Source organism: Sarcophilus harrisii, chromosome 3, assembly GCF_902635505.1.
Source record: "Sarcophilus harrisii chromosome 3, mSarHar1.11, whole genome shotgun sequence".
Taxonomy (NCBI): Eukaryota; Metazoa; Chordata; class Mammalia; order Dasyuromorphia; family Dasyuridae; genus Sarcophilus; species Sarcophilus harrisii.
This window is the reverse complement of record NC_045428.1, coordinates 38,173,341-38,191,829: the sequence shown is the minus strand read 5'-3', so window position 1 is coordinate 38,191,829 and position 18,489 is coordinate 38,173,341. Positions and strand designations below refer to the sequence as shown.

At 40.1% G+C, this 18,489-nt stretch overlaps 1 protein-coding gene across 1 annotated transcript in view; it reads left to right on the top strand.

Annotated features, from left to right (window-relative positions):
• The window catches only part of CCDC39 (coiled-coil domain containing 39), a 44,204-nt gene that overhangs the window by 22,560 nt on the left and 3,155 nt on the right, over window positions 1-18,489 (top strand). The window contains exons 14-19 of the mRNA XM_003766050.3: window positions 1,588-1,711; window positions 3,081-3,240; window positions 5,524-5,630; window positions 8,766-8,906; window positions 9,083-9,262; window positions 13,917-13,993. Of these exons, the coding sequence (XP_003766098.1) occupies window positions 1,588-1,711; window positions 3,081-3,240; window positions 5,524-5,630; window positions 8,766-8,906; window positions 9,083-9,262; window positions 13,917-13,993 (789 nt within the window). The remainder of the gene's footprint in view (window positions 1-1,587; window positions 1,712-3,080; window positions 3,241-5,523; window positions 5,631-8,765; window positions 8,907-9,082; window positions 9,263-13,916; window positions 13,994-18,489) is intronic.

Here is an 18,489-nt window from a genome sequence, read left to right as displayed (position 1 = left end):
ATGCATATAAAGCACATGCAAGTCAGTTCTTAGATGGGTAGAGACTAGCAGCATGACAGGGTGGAGAAACATCCAAGAGATGTTGGGAAGGTAGTGATAACAAGATTTGGCCAACTGGCTGGATATGTTGGGTGAGCCAGAGTGAGGAATTGGGGATGATGCCAGATGTATGAACCTGGGAGACTAAAAGATGATGGAGACTTTGAAAATAGAGTAGAGTGTGAATTATTTGGGACAGAGCAAGTTAATTAAATGTATTGATTTGTAAAATAAAACTTAGACAACTTTTTTTTTTGTTTCTTTAAACATTTTTTTTGGCATGCAGTATAATTTTTCCTTTACAGTAGTCTTTTATTTTACATTGGCATTGAGATCATAAGGTTTTGACCCAAATTTTTTAAGTGTTCATCATGAAATCATAATAAAAGCATACTTTTGATGAATCTTTTGATGTACTATTTTCCAAGTCTAACTTTGGTTATTGCTCATATTTTTTAAATTAACCTTTCATTTAATTTAATTTAAATTCCAAATTTTTGAACTTAAAAGCCAAATAAAATGAGCATATCCATTTACAAAGTAGATTGCACATGAAACCATGATTCTTCACAACATATAGCTTGTTTTTCCTTTTAAATATGTAACAAATTCAACATAGAATTTTCCAAATTGTCCTTTTGTCTATTTTTCTATCTGGCCTTTTTTGTTTTGCCAATTTAATTTACTTTATTTTTTTCTCAGTTTCTTGTCTTTATTTTTATTTAGTTTTTTCAATTAATCAAAAATATTCTCTCTCCTCTCTCTTAAAACCTTGCAAAACTAGACATAGTAAAACAGAAAAAAAATTCCCACAATGACTACTTTTATATGTCTCATTTTGGACCCTGAGTTCATCACTTCTGTCAAGAGAGCCTGCAAGTATTCAATGGATTTTTAAGTCACACAAGTTCCCAGGCTATTGATGGATGTTTTTTATTTCTATTTTTTGGTTACATTTAACCTTTCACCATTTGTAACCTCTAGAATTGTGGTTAGTTATTAGAGTACTTGAGTCATAAATCAGAGTTCTCAAGTCTTTCATAGCTGTTTATTTTTATAATGTTGTTGCTATATGAATTGTTCTACTGGTTCTGTTCACGTCTCTCCCACAAGGTCATAAATTTTGATCGATATAGCAATAAATCTATAATTACTTTAACTAATAAAGTCATTTTTGTTATATTGGTGTATCCCAACTATAAGCCATGGATATTCCTCCATTGATTTGTAATTATTTTTTCAAATAATGTTTTGTAATTATATTAATAAAAGTTATGAGTGTGTCTTTATAGAATAGATTGACTCTCACATATTTTAAGCATTTTGTATTAACTGTAATCACTTTCCTTTTGAATTTTATAATGTAGAAATGTTGAAAATTTTTATGGATATTTTGTATCTTGGTACTTTATTAGAACTATTGATTGTTCCAATTAAATGCTGATTCTCCGGCCTTTTCTTAGCAAACCACAGTACTTTTTTTTATAGATAAAACAAGTATTTAGCATCTTTCCAGCTTTATTATTTTAAAAATTCTCTTTAAATCAGTGCTGAATTTCACGACCGACTAAGTCATATTGAAAAACTGAAGAACAGATACGAACTTCTTACAGTCATCATGATGCCTCCTGAAGGGGAAGAGGAAAAATCACAAGCCTACTATGTGATAAAGGTATTGTCTTATGTGGATTACAATTGTGACTTGGCAACATGTCCATAGACATAAAATCCGAGGGACCTTGGAGGCCCTTGCATCTAAACCTTCATTTTCCAGAAAATCAAGGTCCAGAGATTTGCCTGTATTCAAATCCAGGGCTTCTGACTTATTTTCCACTGTCTGATTGTTTGGATGAGGTCACTGTAGGGAATGGCTGGAGGAGCTGTATTCAGGATTACCCATTCAAGTACCCCCCGGCTTCTGGGATCATAACAGCGGGGATGGGATGTCTCTTTGTGTCACGCAGAAGGCAGCCCAGACAGTGTGACTCTTGCCCATTGTTTCCCATCAGTTTCCTTTGGGTATAGGAAGACAAAAATTCAATAGTTTCTGCTCTCAAGGTTGCATTCTTTTGGGGGAGAGGGCAGAGTAATATGTAAACAGACAAGAAAGTAAAAAAATATCTGCAGACCTTCTGTGTTGGGGCAAGAACTTGATCTTTCCCATACAAAGGACCTAGTATCTATCCCCTGCTACTTCCTAGCATGTTCTACTCTACCCCTCTGCTCCTGTCTAAATGGAGCTATGGCAGGGGAGATAGGAGGGGGAGATAGTTTTCCTTCATCTTGGGCAAAGGGGAGATGAGAACAAGAAAGTCTTGATTACTGTTTTCCTTTTCCCCACCTGGGCTTTCTTTTTCTTTTAATTATCATGAGTCTTCATGCCTCAGTTCCACTGATGGCTCAAAAGATTGACATTTCACCCCCCAAGTAAGTTTTTAGTTTTACAAAGGAATTTGCCCCTATTTCGACCTAAATTTAATGAAATTATTATGTTTGAAAATTACTTAGAAAGATTGGACAGGGAACGACCACACTGAAATAAAAGTTATTACTCACATGTAAGTTTTTATTCCACATCAGTGTTTCCAATTGAGAGTCAAAGGTTCAGTGTTCAATAATCTTTGATTTAGAAGTACCGTCCCAGTTCTGTCTGGGATGATGAGATTTCCATTCTAGCACAGCTCTGTAGATCTGGGGGGGCAGTCAGTGTGCACCCCACGGTGCACTGCTGTGGAGCCGCTGGTGAGAAGGACCAAGCAAAAAGCCAAAGGACATGGCTTCAGCTGAGAGAAAACTCTTCGTTAAAAAAAAAAGGTCCCTTCGTCATCCCAAGTCAATCAACACTCAGGAGAATGTCTGTTAGACAGTTCCCTTGGTTTGGATGCATTTCCACTAGGAAAAGAGAATAACAGGGACTCTTAAGCCCCAGAGGCGGATTTGTCTCCAGCACATAAAAGTTTAATCTCTTTCTGAGGGGCCCTCAAAGAGAGGCCATTTTTCCTTGCTTCGGCTGCTCCATCGGTTCCTTCTATATTTCACAGGCAGCCCAGACCAAGGAAGAGCTTCAGCGGGAAGGCGACAGTCTGGACAACCAGATCCACAAGGCTGAGAAAGAGATCTACGCTTTGGAAAACACCCTGCGAGTGCTGCACACCTGTAACTCCAACTACAAACAGACCTTCAAGAAAGTCACTCCGTCCAGTACGTGGGGCAGCGCCGTCCTTCCCCGTTCTTACAAAGAGCTCTAGCGGCCTGGAGGGCCGTGCCCCAGCCAGGCCTGGGGAGAGCAGAAAGCTAAAAGACCCAATCTGAGACTAATTAAGCAGTCATGTGCAGATGGAGGGCTGGGATCATTGCCAGACCAACGAGTTTAGCCATTCCACCAACAGGGACAGAATCATTAGTGCAGAGCATTTTTATAGCTGACCTAGCACCTTTAAGGCACCTTCTCCCCAATAATGCATTTATATCTGATGGCACTGTTACAGTGAAGACTCTGGCCTCTGATCCGCCTCCCCCCAGTTATATAATTTCTAATCAAAAACCATGCCTTATTTCTGATGATGTAACAAGTTTTTCTAATCAGAGTTTCTTGAGAAGCAATGGATTACCAATGTGAAAATGGGTTAAAAGTGGATATTAAAATAAGGTCACATTTGAATCATTTAGAATTAAGATTCCAGTCAGAAAGCTGGTAGAGAATATAAAATAAGGGCAGCAGTGGACTTTCAATCCTTTCTTCCTCTATCAAGGCCCCACAGGCTCCCTTCTTCTCTCTTTCTCCAAGATCCTTCTTCCCTCCTTCCCTGAAATCATCTCATGGCCGATTCTGCCCTGAGACATCTTTAGCAACTTATTGTTCATGTAGTGTGGTTACCTACTGCATTCACATGTGAAAAAAAGTCAGTGAATATTGAGTAATGATACCTACCCCAGAAAGGAGCCCCCAAACCATCTTTTGTCAGTATTTAGTCAGCCCTCAGGAGTGTATATTCGCTTTGGGATTACTGTGATGGCTAAGGCACTCACATGTGGCATTGGGTCTCACCAAGTCTGGGTGAGACTTCTCCATGTGTTGAAAACAGGCAGCAAATATTTAATTTGCCTATTAGGGGCCATTACTGCCTTATAGCTATTGGGGCTGCAAAGATCAAATGCAGTAGTTCCTATCCTGACAGAACTTGTGTTTTCCTGGGTATGGTATTCTGTAAGCATTTATTAAACACCTATTTATGTGCAAGGTATTGTTTTGGGGATTCAGAGTTCAGATACATAGATGAACAGCCATTCTCTTAAGGATCTTAAAGTATATATATGATGACCAGTTCTGATGGACCAGGCCATCCTCAGCAACGAGATCAACCAAATCATTTCTAATGGAGCAGTAATGAACTGAACTAGCTATGCCCAGAAAAAGAACTCTGGGAGATGACTAAAAACCATTACATTGAATTCCCAATCCCTATATTTATGCCCACCTGCATTTTGGATTTCCTTCACAAGCTAATTGTACAATATTTCAGAGTCTGATTCTTTTTCTACAGCAAAATAACGTTTTGGTCATGTATACTTATTGTGTATCTAATTTATATTTTAATATATTTAACATCTACTGGTCATCCTGCCATCTAGGGGAGAGGGTGGGGGTTAAGAGGTGAAAAATTGGAACAAGAGGTTTGGCAATTGTTAATGCTGTAAAGTTACCCATGTATATATCCTGTAAATAAAAGGCTATTAAATAAAAAAAAAAAAAAAAAAAAACAAAACAAAACAAAAAAGGATCTTAAAGTATAATGAGTAAACAGATGAGTAAATGCAAAATAATTAGAGAAGAGACAAGGTTTCTTATGAGGAAGAAGGTGTCCCACAAACTAAGCCTTGCAAAAATGAAAGATTCTAAGAAGTGGAAGTTAGAGCACATTCCGGGGGGGGGGGGGGGGGGGGGGGGGGGGGGGAGGGGGGAAGCAGCTTGAGAAAAAACCCAGGCAGGGCAACTGAATGCTGAGTTCGGGAGATGGCCCTGGCCAACATTCAGAATATAGGACAAAGTGATGTGAGCTAATTCAGGAAGGATAAACTGGAGCCAGACTGGGGTGGACCTCACACAGTGAAGGCCTGGGTACTTTATCCTAGAAGCAGTATAGAGCCAAGGAAAGGTGGGAAATGGTTACAGCATGTTGAGAAATACCTCTGAAAAAGACTGCATGTAAGTGGATGGGATAGGAATTAAATACTTTATGGCGAGGAGGTACAATGGATAGAGCACCAGCTCTGAAGTCAGGAAGACCTGAGTTCAAATCTGGCCTCAAACACTTAACATTTCCTGGTTGTGTGTCTTTAGGCAAGTCACTTAACCCCAGTTGCCTCAGCAAAATAAATAAATAAATGCTTTATGGGCATTAATCATCAAGTCTGGTATTCTGTCTAGCCTCTGTCCAATACCAGCGTATTATCTATCTTACCTAAAAACTCTTTGAATTATAGGTGCTGAATATGAAATAAAAATTAAACTGGAAGAACAAAAAAGAAATGTGGATGAAAAATACAGGTACAAGCGAAGACAGATGAGGGAACTTCAGGAGGATATTCAGGTAAAGGACGGAGATGGCGATTCACATTTGCATAGTGTTTTAGGGTTTGCAAGATACTTTATTCTACAGAAACCTTGGGACTTGGTTCCTGTACCTACTATCCCTGTTTTATAGGCCCTACAAGCATTTTTATTCCAGTTTTACAGAAAAGGAAACCAAAGCTAAGAAGTGTTAAATGACATTTGGTTACAGTCACTTGGCTGGTAAGTATTGGTCCAGCTCTACTTGGGGTTCAGTTCTCTCAACGCAATTTTTTTTCCAGTAGATCAATGGATTTGTGATTTGACTGATGTGGGCACTCTGTTATGGATGAAATTCATCCAAGACTTCTCACCCTGTGATTCTTGTCCATTAATCTGACATGGTGGACCCACTCGTGCTGGAGGCCTCCCTCCAATTCTGTTTCCATTTCATGATTCCAGTGGAGCACTTGGGCTGTCCATCTTTTGTGTTGCTTCTTATTCCATTCCTTCTTCAGTTTTTACATTTCTTCAGGGCTTTCCATTTTGGTCACCATTAGAAACATACTACTACCTCTGAGTGTCCACCGTGCTCCTCATAACCTTTGGGTCCCCTGCAACTTTATTCTTAAGAAATTATACTATTCCAAGATTTATACCCTCAAAGCATCATGTGTTTTAAAAAGCAGTGTTTTACATTGGGAAAAAGTTCAAATCACTGAAGTAACAATTTCCCAAATTGTATTCAGTTCACTCTCTCCCTTAATTCTAATTCTGGGCCCCATTCCATGTTCATCTAAAGAGCTTGTTCCAAATAAACACACTAATGAAGTAACGTGATGAGACGGGCATCCAACTATATGCTAGAGTCTGGAAAAGACATTTTTATCCATTTATTTTTTCCTGTAGACGTTTCTAGGCCAATCTTTTTTCAGTCAGTCTTGGATCATAGAGGCCTGATTAATGTTTGGGAGCATGCTGATTGTATCAAGCATGATAGCATACAAACACGAAAATCTAGGGGACTTACTTCATCACCTGTAATCTCTCTTTCACTTCAGACTCGCATCAGAAATTCTAAGATTGTGGTGAATTTGGGGCTTTGTTTTTATGTTTCATTTGATGTTAAGAGGGTCATTGAATGGGTTCTCGTTTAACAAGGAGTCATATACAATCTTAATGTATCTATGAATAACTCTCTTGGAAGGAGATCCTTTTACTGAGTGAAATGTCTTTTTGCAATTAGTAGTGCACTTGGCAGCATTTTTCATTCACTGTCCCTCTCATGTAACTAAAGACGTAACCTTTTTTAGTGAATTATTTTCTGGGTTCCCTTTTCATATTCTGCATCATGGGTATATATGTCATTCCTCTAAAAACTTTACAAGCCCGAGGAAGTAGGAAGGAGGGCTGGAGTCACTGATATTCTCTTAATTCTTTTTTTGAGCAGTCATTTTTCAGAGTGTACTCTGGACTATAGGGAGAAAAGGTTTGCCCAGCCCCCATGTGCAATAAATAGCACAAGTGGAGATTGGAATAGGATATTCCTGACTGCCCTTCCCCTCCACTCTGCTGCTGCCTTTCCCCAGCCTGTCGGAGCTTGAGAGAAGGAACAAAGTGGGGCTGTGGCCTGGCTCCATCTCAGCCATGGAACCTACACACACACGATGGCTCTTGAGGAGGCGTCCCCATGGGTTAGGGCAGGACGTGTGTTGGGATATTGGGTCCCCGAGGATATTGAGGGGCCCAGTACACCCAGGGGAAGGGATGGTGGGCCTTTTGGGGTGACTACATAGCAAAGAAATCTCTGCAGAAGTTCAGGGGCAGTGTGTGTCCCTGGGGGCACAGAACAAGTTGGGGCTTCAGCTGATCTCACTCTAACATGGGATCATAAATTGAGAGCTAGAAAGGATGAAGTCTATAGCTGTTTAAAAGCATTTAGCCCACACAAGAAAAAGTGAGTTAGTGGAGAATGCCTCTTGTATAGATGGCAGAATGTGGAAGGATAGACACTGGAGATGTATTCTATGTCTTAGAGGACACTACAAATAAGCAACAAATTTTAATAGTTAAAATAAACTGATTTTTTTTTTTTTTGCAGGGGAATGGGGATAATTAATTGCCTAATAAATTAGGAAGGCCTTTTCAAAGAGAAAGAACTAGAATTGAGCTTGAAAGAGGAAGACTAGCCCCAAGAGGAGGAAGTGGGGGTGGGGAGCAGTCTTGGCTCAGGAACAATGGCCTGGAATGGGACAGAATGCTGAGCAGAAGGATGTTTGGCTAGAGTTTAGAGTGTTGAAAGGAAGATCTGAATATGATAGTTTATTTAATATATATATTTTTTATCAATATCTAGTGAAAACATTCTGGATTTTCCAGAAGCAGGCAGCACTGGGGAATGGATAGAGAGCTGGCCTTCGTAAGAAGGAGAGCTGGGTCAAGTCCCATCTCTGACATGGCTGGGCAGGACAGCTTTCTTTAAAGGCTGGAAGATGCTAATTAGTAAAGAGGATTTTCTTACCAGGGAACTCTCTACATTGATGAAATCTAGATCCAGTAAAAACACACACACACACACACACACACACATAAACACCCCCCAAATTTATGAGTTTTTTAGTAGCCCACTTTGCTTTGAGCCACATTCAGTCTCCACAGTTCTCAATGTGGATGGCTTTTTCCATCAAACTCCATTGAAATTACCTTGAATCACGTTATAGTTGAAAAGAGCCAAGTCCATCATAGTTGATCATATAATCTTATTATTACTGTGAACAATGTTCTCTTGATTCTACTGACTTCATTTAGAATTTATATAAGTCTTTCCAGGCTTTTCTGAAAGTCTGCTCGACATTTCTTGTAGAACAATAATATAGCATTACCCTCAAAAACATAACTTATCTGCCATTCCCCAGTTGATAGATATCCACTCAATTGTGGAAGATAGTTTTAGAGAGAAAGGATTAACACTTGGTGAATTGGAGAAACTTTCCTGCAGAAGGCAGGATCTGATCTAAGTCTTGAAGGAAGTTGGGAAAGTTTTACTTTTCTCTCCTCAGGCACTTTATGATACGTAAAATAAGGGAAATGAAGTGATACTCATCAAGTGGCAATTTGCAGAACTGAACATATCTACCTGTATGTGTAAGGTGTATTAATTCTTTGTATTCTACAGAGCATGGAGAACACTTTAGATGTCTTGAAAAATCTAATAAACAATTGCAAAGAAAGGTTTTCAGAGAAGCGCACTTATGCAATTGAACTAACCAATGAGACGGAAGAGCAGGAGCCCAAAATAGAGAGAGTCCAGAGACAGGTATTTGCATCTTTTAAAATTTGTCTTCGTATAATTTATATTTTCTGAAATTACCTATGGTAAACAAATAACTATTTTTTTTAAAAGAAAATCTATTTGACAATCGAAATGACTTTTAAAAAAAATCACAACTGTTAATCTATGTCAAACGGTAATGGTGTCTTTTCCCCAAACAGTGTGCTAAACTCATCAGAGAAATCCGTCTTGCAAAGGAAACTGAAGAACCAACTATAGAAGAGTATGATATCAATCTTCGAGAAATCAAAGAATATAACAAATCCATCAACAAATTGTTAGTTAAGACCTTAGAGGAAACTCCTGAGTTATTTGAAATCTTCCAAACATATTTTCAGCAGGTAACAGCTTCTTTTAAGCACTTCATTTGTGTAGAATTTTAGTGAGTGGACTTCCCATAAATGTTCTATTGGGGTACTGTAATGAAAGAGCTTTAGGGCAGAGGCCTGGGTTCAAATCTCAGTGCTGCTACAGGTGACCTTGGGTGAATTCTACAAGGGAATTCAAAATTAAAACATAACCAACTGCTGCTCACCCTAAGAGGGCACCCCAATTCTGTCAGGGACTCCAAAGGGGGGAAAAGTGGGGCCTGGAGTAGCTCCACCTGTCCCCTCTGATAGAACAGGAACTGCTACTAGGAAACAGATTTCTGAGCAAATTATACAGTTAGACCAAGGGAGGTAACCCTGAACTATTGGAGTCCTGATATCAAAATGCTGAAATACTAATTAAGGAACTGGGGTAGCAGGAGTGGAGAAACAGATCAGAGAGACTGCCAGTCCCAGGGCAGGTGTCTGATTTCTGGTTGTTTCTAAAAAGTAATCCCCAAAACTGAGTTTGCCAGGGCAATTCCAGCAGAATAAGGGAATTCAAAGTTAAAACATAACCAGCAAATCATAATCCAGTAAATTTCAAGCAAGGAGTAAAAGGACTGTTTAAATAATTTCCAACTCAATCTGAACTAATGAGATAGGAGGCAGGGCAGAAGTGCCTAAGAAAAATACATCAGTTTCCCCAATTTCCTAACCAGTTTCAACCAGTTTCTTCCTCCCTTTTTTTCTCATGGAAAGGAATTATCAAATAACCATTCCACGTATAAATCCCAAGAGTGAATCAAAATTCCTATACTTAACAGACTAGTAGAGTAAGTTTCCTAAAAATCCCTCAAACATATAGCAATAGTTACACTGTTTTAACAAATCCATCCCGAATTTTAAACACACAGTAATAGATGACCCAGTCAGGGTTCCTAAATTCCCCATATCAGTCTATCAGGGGAAAGGGACAAAGCTTCATTCAAAACTGCTTCAGGCTGGACGCTGGCAGAGACTCTCAGTCCATGCAGGGGATACATGTGGTGTGGCCTGGGGTACTGACAGTCAAAGCTGATCTAGGTCCCAGAAGCAGGTCAATATCTGTAATTTGACCAAAATGTAGAACAAAACCCACAAATTTAACAAACAAAGGTTAGAACGGACTGATAAAAAATGTTAAGAAGCCAGTATGAATTGGTCAGCAGCTTAATAGGTTTTCTTCACAGTCAGGCAAATGGCAGTCAGCTATAGTCCCAATAGATAAAACATCAGTTAGGCTTTTGTCCTTTCATTAGTTAGGAACCTTAAAAAACTTGAATATACAGATACAATATCCAGTAACAGATGATCAGACTAAATATTTATTTGCCCAAGTATTTAGGATATAATGATTACATATAACCAGATTGGAAACAGCAAGGTATGACATCATTGAATTGCATTAACAGTTTCTACTGACCATTGCTCTGATCATAGAAATCAGTCACAGGAGGAAAAAAATGCAGTGACACAACCAGAAACATAAGTAGTTAAACCTTAACTTTCAGCAAAACAGGATAAAATAACTTTAATTCATTTGTACTCCAGTTAATTGTCCCACTAACTGTCAGAGGGTGGAGCTTTAAAACTTCCAAATAGCATTAACAGTAAACCCAAGAAATTTTACTTCCAATAACAAATCCCATTAACTAAAGTTTCAGATAAATCTTAAACAGATATTTACCATAACCTTATATTTATAACAGTAAGAATTTGTCTCAGTAAATTCACCTCTTTCATATCTAAGTAGGCAGTTTCACAAGTGAACATTATACATACAAATCATTTTGCTTTTAAAATATCCAATACATAGATAATTATCCCAGATTACATATTGTCCATAACAGAAACATTTTAAAATGGACAAAAAAATATTATTTTCAGAGGCTCTTTAAATGACCTCAGGATGACCCAATACAAGCAATTAAAACTTAGAATATCCTAATATGGGATAAAAGAATCCAAGAGTTTCTTAAAACTATTAAACTTTTAGAAATACCATAACCTCATATAGATTACAGTAGGTAAATTGGTTTCAGTAAGTTCACAAGTTATCTTTCATAGTTAACAGAAACATTTTCAAAAGGACAAGGAAAAAGTATTATTTTCAGAAGCCCTTCAAATGATGGGCATAACCTCAGGATACAATGCTAAGACTTATACAAAATACCCAATTCCACATACAAGAATCTTAAAGATTCTTAAAAATATCCTTCAAACAGTAGAAGCAATTAATGTTTGAACCAGCAAGGAGCTGCAGTTTATTTAAAAAAAAAAATCCTACCATCTTAATGGGGGAGAAGGATTAGATTGTCCTTTTTCACGTGGTCGCCCTTCCCCCATTCCACCATGCTTCCCATCCCCAACTTCTCACAGCTAACCTTTTTAGGGTGCCATTTCGCCCAGGATCCAATCTGCCCGCTAAAGACATATCCCAACCTCATGGGGTATCTCCTTTCCCATGCCAAATGGCAAATTCACTAGGGTGCCTTTTTGTTCCCTATTTCTGGAAAACCATTTTCCTCTCTCTTCCTCCTTCCCTCATACCATCTCTTCCTGTCCCATCTGTTTCTCTCCTCCCAATGCCTATTTGCTCAAACCTTCTCTGACATACTTTAAACACTCCCAAACCAATAACCCTTCTCACTAAATGCTCCATTTAAACTATTAATTGCTTTTGCAAATCAATCTCTCTTATCCCTTGTCTTTAAATCACTTAAAAAAAACACTTTAAACTTCAAAATTCACAAATAACTTTGAACCACATTTCATAAAACATATACCCAACAGAGCTGACAAATTTTTAAGGCATAACTCATAGTTTACAAATTACCCAATACTTCTAGAAAGCAACATACCATCTAAGTAGGGAGATAACAAACATGACCTCCCAAGATAAGCTACTGGCATTTTATTTTTAATAACCTATATTTTAACTTAAAATCCAATCAAATACAGCTTTATATTCCCAGTAATATAAAACTGCTTTTCCTATCATATTTCAAATAATGAATTTCACTAAACAGTTTTTTTTTCTCTCTGGTCCCACGTGGCCATTATTCCCAATGGACTTTTCCTAAGCTCCAACTTTGGCCAGAGTTGGAGCCTTTAGAAAAGTCAGACCCTTCTTTACCTAATTAGAGGCACGTGACCCCTTTCAGGAAAGTTAACAGAACAAGCTATTGTTCTTTTAAGATCTTATACTTAAAGATATAACTAGATCTAGCCTGCATAGGCAACAGTAAAATTATTTCCCACAATTTCAGAATCATCCTAAAATTCCTAATCAAAAGTTTTCTCCAGCCAGAGTTCAAAGCAATTAGCATAAACTCCTTTTGATCTCCAGGGGCCTTATCTAGGCTAGCCCAACCCAAGGCATGCCTGAATTTTAAACTACTTCAAGGAAAAACCCGATTGCCAGTATTAAAATACTTAAAAATTATCACAAGCAAATTTCATACTAAGTAGAGTTGTAACACTGAAATAACCAATTCCCAAATTTCTTAATCATTGTTCTTAAACTTAATAGAGCTCTTAAATTAACAAAATGGACAAACAAGTCACACAGAACACACAGGCATAGACTGCGCAGTCAGAACATTTAACACACAGACCAGGAGCCATCTGGAAACTTCCCTCCCAGAATCAGACGGTATCTTAAAAAGAGACACCCAGATTTATACTCTGGAATGCCCAGAGTTGTGCCAACTGTCCCACAGACCAGATGTGTCTTAGATACCCAAGTAGGTTCCCCTGTGTCCAGAGGATCCTGTTCTCAGAATTTATGCCTGTCAGCAGTCCATTATTCTGAGAATCCAGATGCTAGCACAGACAGACAGAACAGAACAGGTCTTAAAACATCCAGAGGACCGGCCTCTCCAGGCCAAGAACTCAGATCCCCAGCCGCCTGAGGCCCAAGGCAGAGACCCTAAAGTCTCTTATCTCTAATCCTGCTCATATTCTAACATCTCGGTGGGAAGCCTCCAAAATGTAATGCCGGAGAAACTGAGACAAGAGAGAGATTAGTGAGTGTTTAATATTTTATTTAAAAGGGAGAGATTTACTGGGACCAAATGGATCCATGGTTTGGTCCCAGGGCTGAATGAGACTATGGTCTCCAAGAATCCCATGAATAATGTGAGTTCTCAAAGACATATATACACGTGGCTCAGATATTGGGGGTAGACTGAGTCAGGGTGTTGAGAGCAGGAACGGGACTCTGACAGTGTGGGGTGAGTCACCGGAGATGGGATGACATAATGTGGGGAGGCACCCCAACATGGAGGGAGGCATCTTGATAAGACAGTATCTGACGTTCCAATAGCCTGGGATGGGGAAAGTCATTCTGATATTCTAAAATATAAGATCTTTTATCCTTATCAAATATTCTGATTAAAAGGGAGGGGAGGTTTTGCAGGATTAAGCAGAACAATTATAAACTGAGGCAGAACAATTAGGGAAACTGAGGCAGGACAATTTAGGGAAACTGAGTCAGGATAATTAGGGGAACTGAGTCAGGACAACAAAAAAGAACTATGGCATAACAGTACTTTCTGTAGCATCAGTAATGCAGCAATTGTTGTTCAGGGAAATGAAATCCTCTCCAGCCCAGTCATAACGAGTGATATCCCTCTTCTTCCAGGTGGGTTTGGAATTTCCACCGAGGATTAGGGATAGCTACCTCACATCTCGGTCTTCTTCTCAGAGTTCATCAGTCAGGTGAGTGGGGCTCTTCCCCTATCCTTAAGTTGACCAGCAGGTTCTTGACTGCTGGCCAGCTGCAGTCTAGGCTCCCACTGAGTGGGGGACGGCAGTGGAGTTTCCCGCCGCTCCCCACCTGTGTCTCTGGCTGCTGGGGCTGCCGAGATGGTCAGCAAGCCCAGGGAGGCTCCCACCTTGGGCTGGGCAGAAAGGTCTGCTCTGGGGCAGTCAGGAGAGGGGGAGACACTCCGGGGAGCAGCTTCTCCTAGGCCATACCCATTCCAGGTCAGCCTCCGCTCTGAAAGACCTCACTGCCGGCATCTTTTAGGATCACAAGAAAGCATGGCAGCACTGGTTGTGTTCCAATTGGTGACAAATACCATTCCCTTTCTAATAGATGAGGATCAGCCATTATGAGAAGTAACCATAGTCAGAAGAGTAAATTATGAAAATATTGTGTGTCTTGTGTATGTATATGTGCGTTGCACAGGCGCATAATTATATGAACATCCATGATAAAGCCTTTATTAAGCACTTATCAAGCACTGAGCTTCATGCTTGGAACACAAACACAAGCAAAGGAGACCATCTTGCTCTTAAGCAGTTTACATTCCAATGGGAAGCGAGAGCAAAGGGGATCTGGAAAGGGAAGAATGAGAATGGGGCAGAGAAAAGGGGACCAGTCCAGGGTTTGCGTAAGTCAGGAAAGTGAGCTGAAGGAGCCAGGAAGTGAGGGGGCAAGAGACCAGGTCTGGGGTGGAGGGCGAGGGTGAGCAGGCGGAGAAGTCCAGGGAGGGAGCTGGGTGAGGGCTGAGACGAGTTCATTACTGGGAAACATGTAGGAAGCACTTGGCTGCCAGACGTTCTGCTAAGCCCTAGGAATACAAATGTAAGAAACCAAGCCAGTCCAAGCCCTCGAGGGGCTTCTCTTAGAATGAAAGACCAGGTATTACCAGGAGCACCCAAAAGGAGCACAGTTTGGAGTGGCTGAGAAGTGCTGGGGAGGTTCTGAGTGGAATAATGGGAAAGCTCCCTTCCTCTGCAAACTCCAAGGGGCTTTTTAGGAACACTCTCAAGTTCTGGTGGGAAGAGGATGAGGAGAATGAGGCTGTAGAACATGGAGTGCAGTTTGGAGCTACGGAGGCTGGGAAGATCACAATATATCACCTGGATTCACAAATGGCGAGTCAAAGAGGTTTTTGTCGGAATGTCTGATGCTCTTTTATGGGAAAGGGAATGGTCTTCATATTCTGAATGCAATTATTTCTTGGTGCACTTCAGTTACCCAGAATACTGTCAACTGGGATGCAACCAATTTTTCTAACCAGAGATAATACAGTAGTTCTGATGTTAGATCTAGAACCCCCAGTGTCTCATCCATCAGTCATTTCTACTGGCTTAGGGCCATACCCTACGCTTTGATCCCCCTCATTCGGTTTTGACTCATTGTCCTTGTCCCCATGCTGGCACAAGCTCAAATATTTCCACTTTTAAGAAATCATTCCATGTCGATGGGAATCCCTTGGTAGGCAGGGGTAGATCTTTCTGGCTTGAATGCCATCTCCATCTTCTCTGGTAGCTCCTCGGGTGCTCTTGGTTTTCTGGGCAAAAGCAGTGATTTTCCCGGCATCAGTGCTAGGAGCTCTAGAGAAAAACCTGGGCAATGGTTCCTGTCTGTGCTTTTACTTTCATCTAGAAATGCTTCTAGGACACTTAGGCTCAGTTGGGTCTGATGCCAAGGCTATTGCAGACTGGTTTGTCCTAATTTGGGGGTAATGTTGCTTATAATAATCTATAAATGAGTTTATGGTCTAAAAACATGTTGCCTGGTCAGTTCTCTCTCTCTGGCTGGGAGAGGCAGTTTCTGAGCTTTTGTTTGCCCGTTGTGGTGATCACTTACATGTTAAATTTCTGTAGGCAGTGGTGACAGGTGTCAAGATCTTTGCATTTATCTGTCACCTTTCCAAATCAATAGCTTATTTGAGTAAGTTAGATGGGGAATGCTTGTAATTTCCCTTTCAATTCTGCTTTAACAGATCATTCACTGGGGAACTTGTAATTTCCCCTTCAATTCTGCTTTAATTGATCATTCACTGGCCTGATGACTCACAGAGGAGACAAATGATTTGGAAACAATTCTCACATAATTAATTGGGTATTTCCTGTATTGAAATGGAGACCCCCTTATTCCTTGATGATATTTGGTGCTGACCCCTAGCCCAGCCCATGCTTTTAAAACCTCTTCTTGAAGATTGATTGTAATCATGTTTGAGAAGCTTCAGGGTTTGCTTGAATTTTTTTTTAAGTAGTCCTGATCATATTATGCAACATGTTTTTTGCCATTGCCCCCCATGACCACTTTTGAATTGAAGTCACTAAGTCTCAGTGTCTTTATTGTTACAATCACCAGAGATCTGAGCCTCATGCTGACGGAAGTCACAAAGGAGCCAAAACTTTCAGGGATTTAGGTTAGGGTCCAAGTACCTGGACTCCTTCAGGGTACCTTAGAAGGAGACCAGAGCTGGTGGTGAGTGAATTCAGCCTGGAGGAGGTAGGGGGAGATCTTGTCTCCTTGTCTGACTTCTCCACCCTGGGACCCAGTTCCCTCATGTTCAGACTGACAAGTCACTGGCTAATGTTACTGATAGCATCCTCAGTCACCTTGACAGGTGAAGTTTCAAATCAATCTCCTCCCCACCTACAAGTGAATCACTGAATGCCAAAGTCAAACATTCCCCTCTAGTTCTACCTTCATTTCTATTCCCCTCAGCAGATAGTCTTCACCCTGTGTGTTCCATTGTGCCTTCTACACTTTGCCCTAAAATAATATACATGTATGTTTAAAAACACACACACACACAGAGCTGTTCCATTCCTTTTATACCCTGACTTTCTCTAATAGATTACCCATCTCTGGCCACCTTCTCTGGCAGATTCATTTCAAATCCAGCTCAAAGAATACTCCCATTGTCCACTAGCTAGGTGCCTTGCTCTTCTAAGTTCTAGTAAGCTCATTGAGAGGAACAAATAACTAGTTTCTGAAATATATCTCCAGCACTTAGCCTATGGCTTGTCTCTCCTTCCTAACATATGCTGACACTTGGGGAAAAAAAAAATCATGCTTCTTGAATCTCACTCTCCGTTCCTTACTTTTCTTCCTATAAAGTACACTCCATCCGCTTGTATCATACAACCTAGAAGCTTGTTACCATGACATTTCCAGTTATCCTCTAGACTTTTAAAGCCCAGGACTTGAGCCTGTGGTCTTTGCTTCCACACCTGCCTCCTGCTTTTTCTGTGTCTTTGCAGACCTCCACTGATATGTCGCCTCACTTGAGGTAACTTTTCAATTCATCAGTCTCCTTAATGACTTTATCATCGACTAGGTTGGACCACAGCAGTCATGGTTCTCCATCATTGTGCTACCTCCCAGCCTTGCAGGGTTGCCTATTCCCTTTTGGGATGGACCTAAATCTGCTTATTTGCAGCTACTGCCCATTATTCCTACTACTTCCTGGGGCCAAGCAAGACAAGTTCATTCTTCTCTTACATGATAGCCCATAAAATAATTGAAGATCTTCCCTCCTCGTCAGGCTAAACATCCTCAGTGATGTCAGTTTCTCTCATTTGTCATGGATTAGAAATCCATCATCAAAAGTAACGATCTTTTGGATGTGCTCCATTTTGTCATTATCGTTCCTAAACTGTGGTGCTCGGAACTTCTCTCCAGGACCTCCCCCTTCTCATTTAATTTTATTTTCAATTCCAGATTCTTCCCCTCACTACACACCCTTGAGAAAGCAAGAAATACAAAACTCATTGCAAATATCAAATCATGTAAAACAAATTTCCCCATTAACCAAAAGAAATGGTGTCAGTTTGTACCGAGTCCATTCATTAGCGCTCTGTAGAGGTAGGTGCCATTTTTCATCCCGGGTCCTTTGGAAAGGTCTTAGATCATTGTAGCCAAGTTTTTCCCAGTTGGTCATGACACAATATTGCTGTTACCATTCAGTGTATGTACAATGTTCTCTGGTTCTGCTCACTTTGCTTCAATAAGCACAAGTTTTTCCAGGTTTTCCTAAACACATCCCCTTTATTACTTCTAAAACAGCATTTCCATTATATTTTTATATACTTCTTCAGTCATTTTCTGCCTAATGGACACAGGTCTAACTTTAAAGATAGATCCAGGTAGGGTACGCCTGGAGTCATTACTTAGAAACTGTCCATGTAGCCAAAAATATGATTAGCTCTTTTGGCTGCCACGTCACATTGTTGAATTTGCAGTACAACAAAATTCCTAGATCTTTCCCAGGTTAGACTGCTGTCTAACCCCCTTTCCCCATATTTGTACTTCTGAAATCAGTCTTTTGAGACCAGGCAGAAAAACAGTATCCAGATGGAATGCTGACCAGGGGAAAGAGTATCATGTATGTGAAGAGCAATCATTTGAAATAAACTTAGGGAGATTGGTGTCAGATTATTAATGACTTTAAGTGCCACACTTAAAA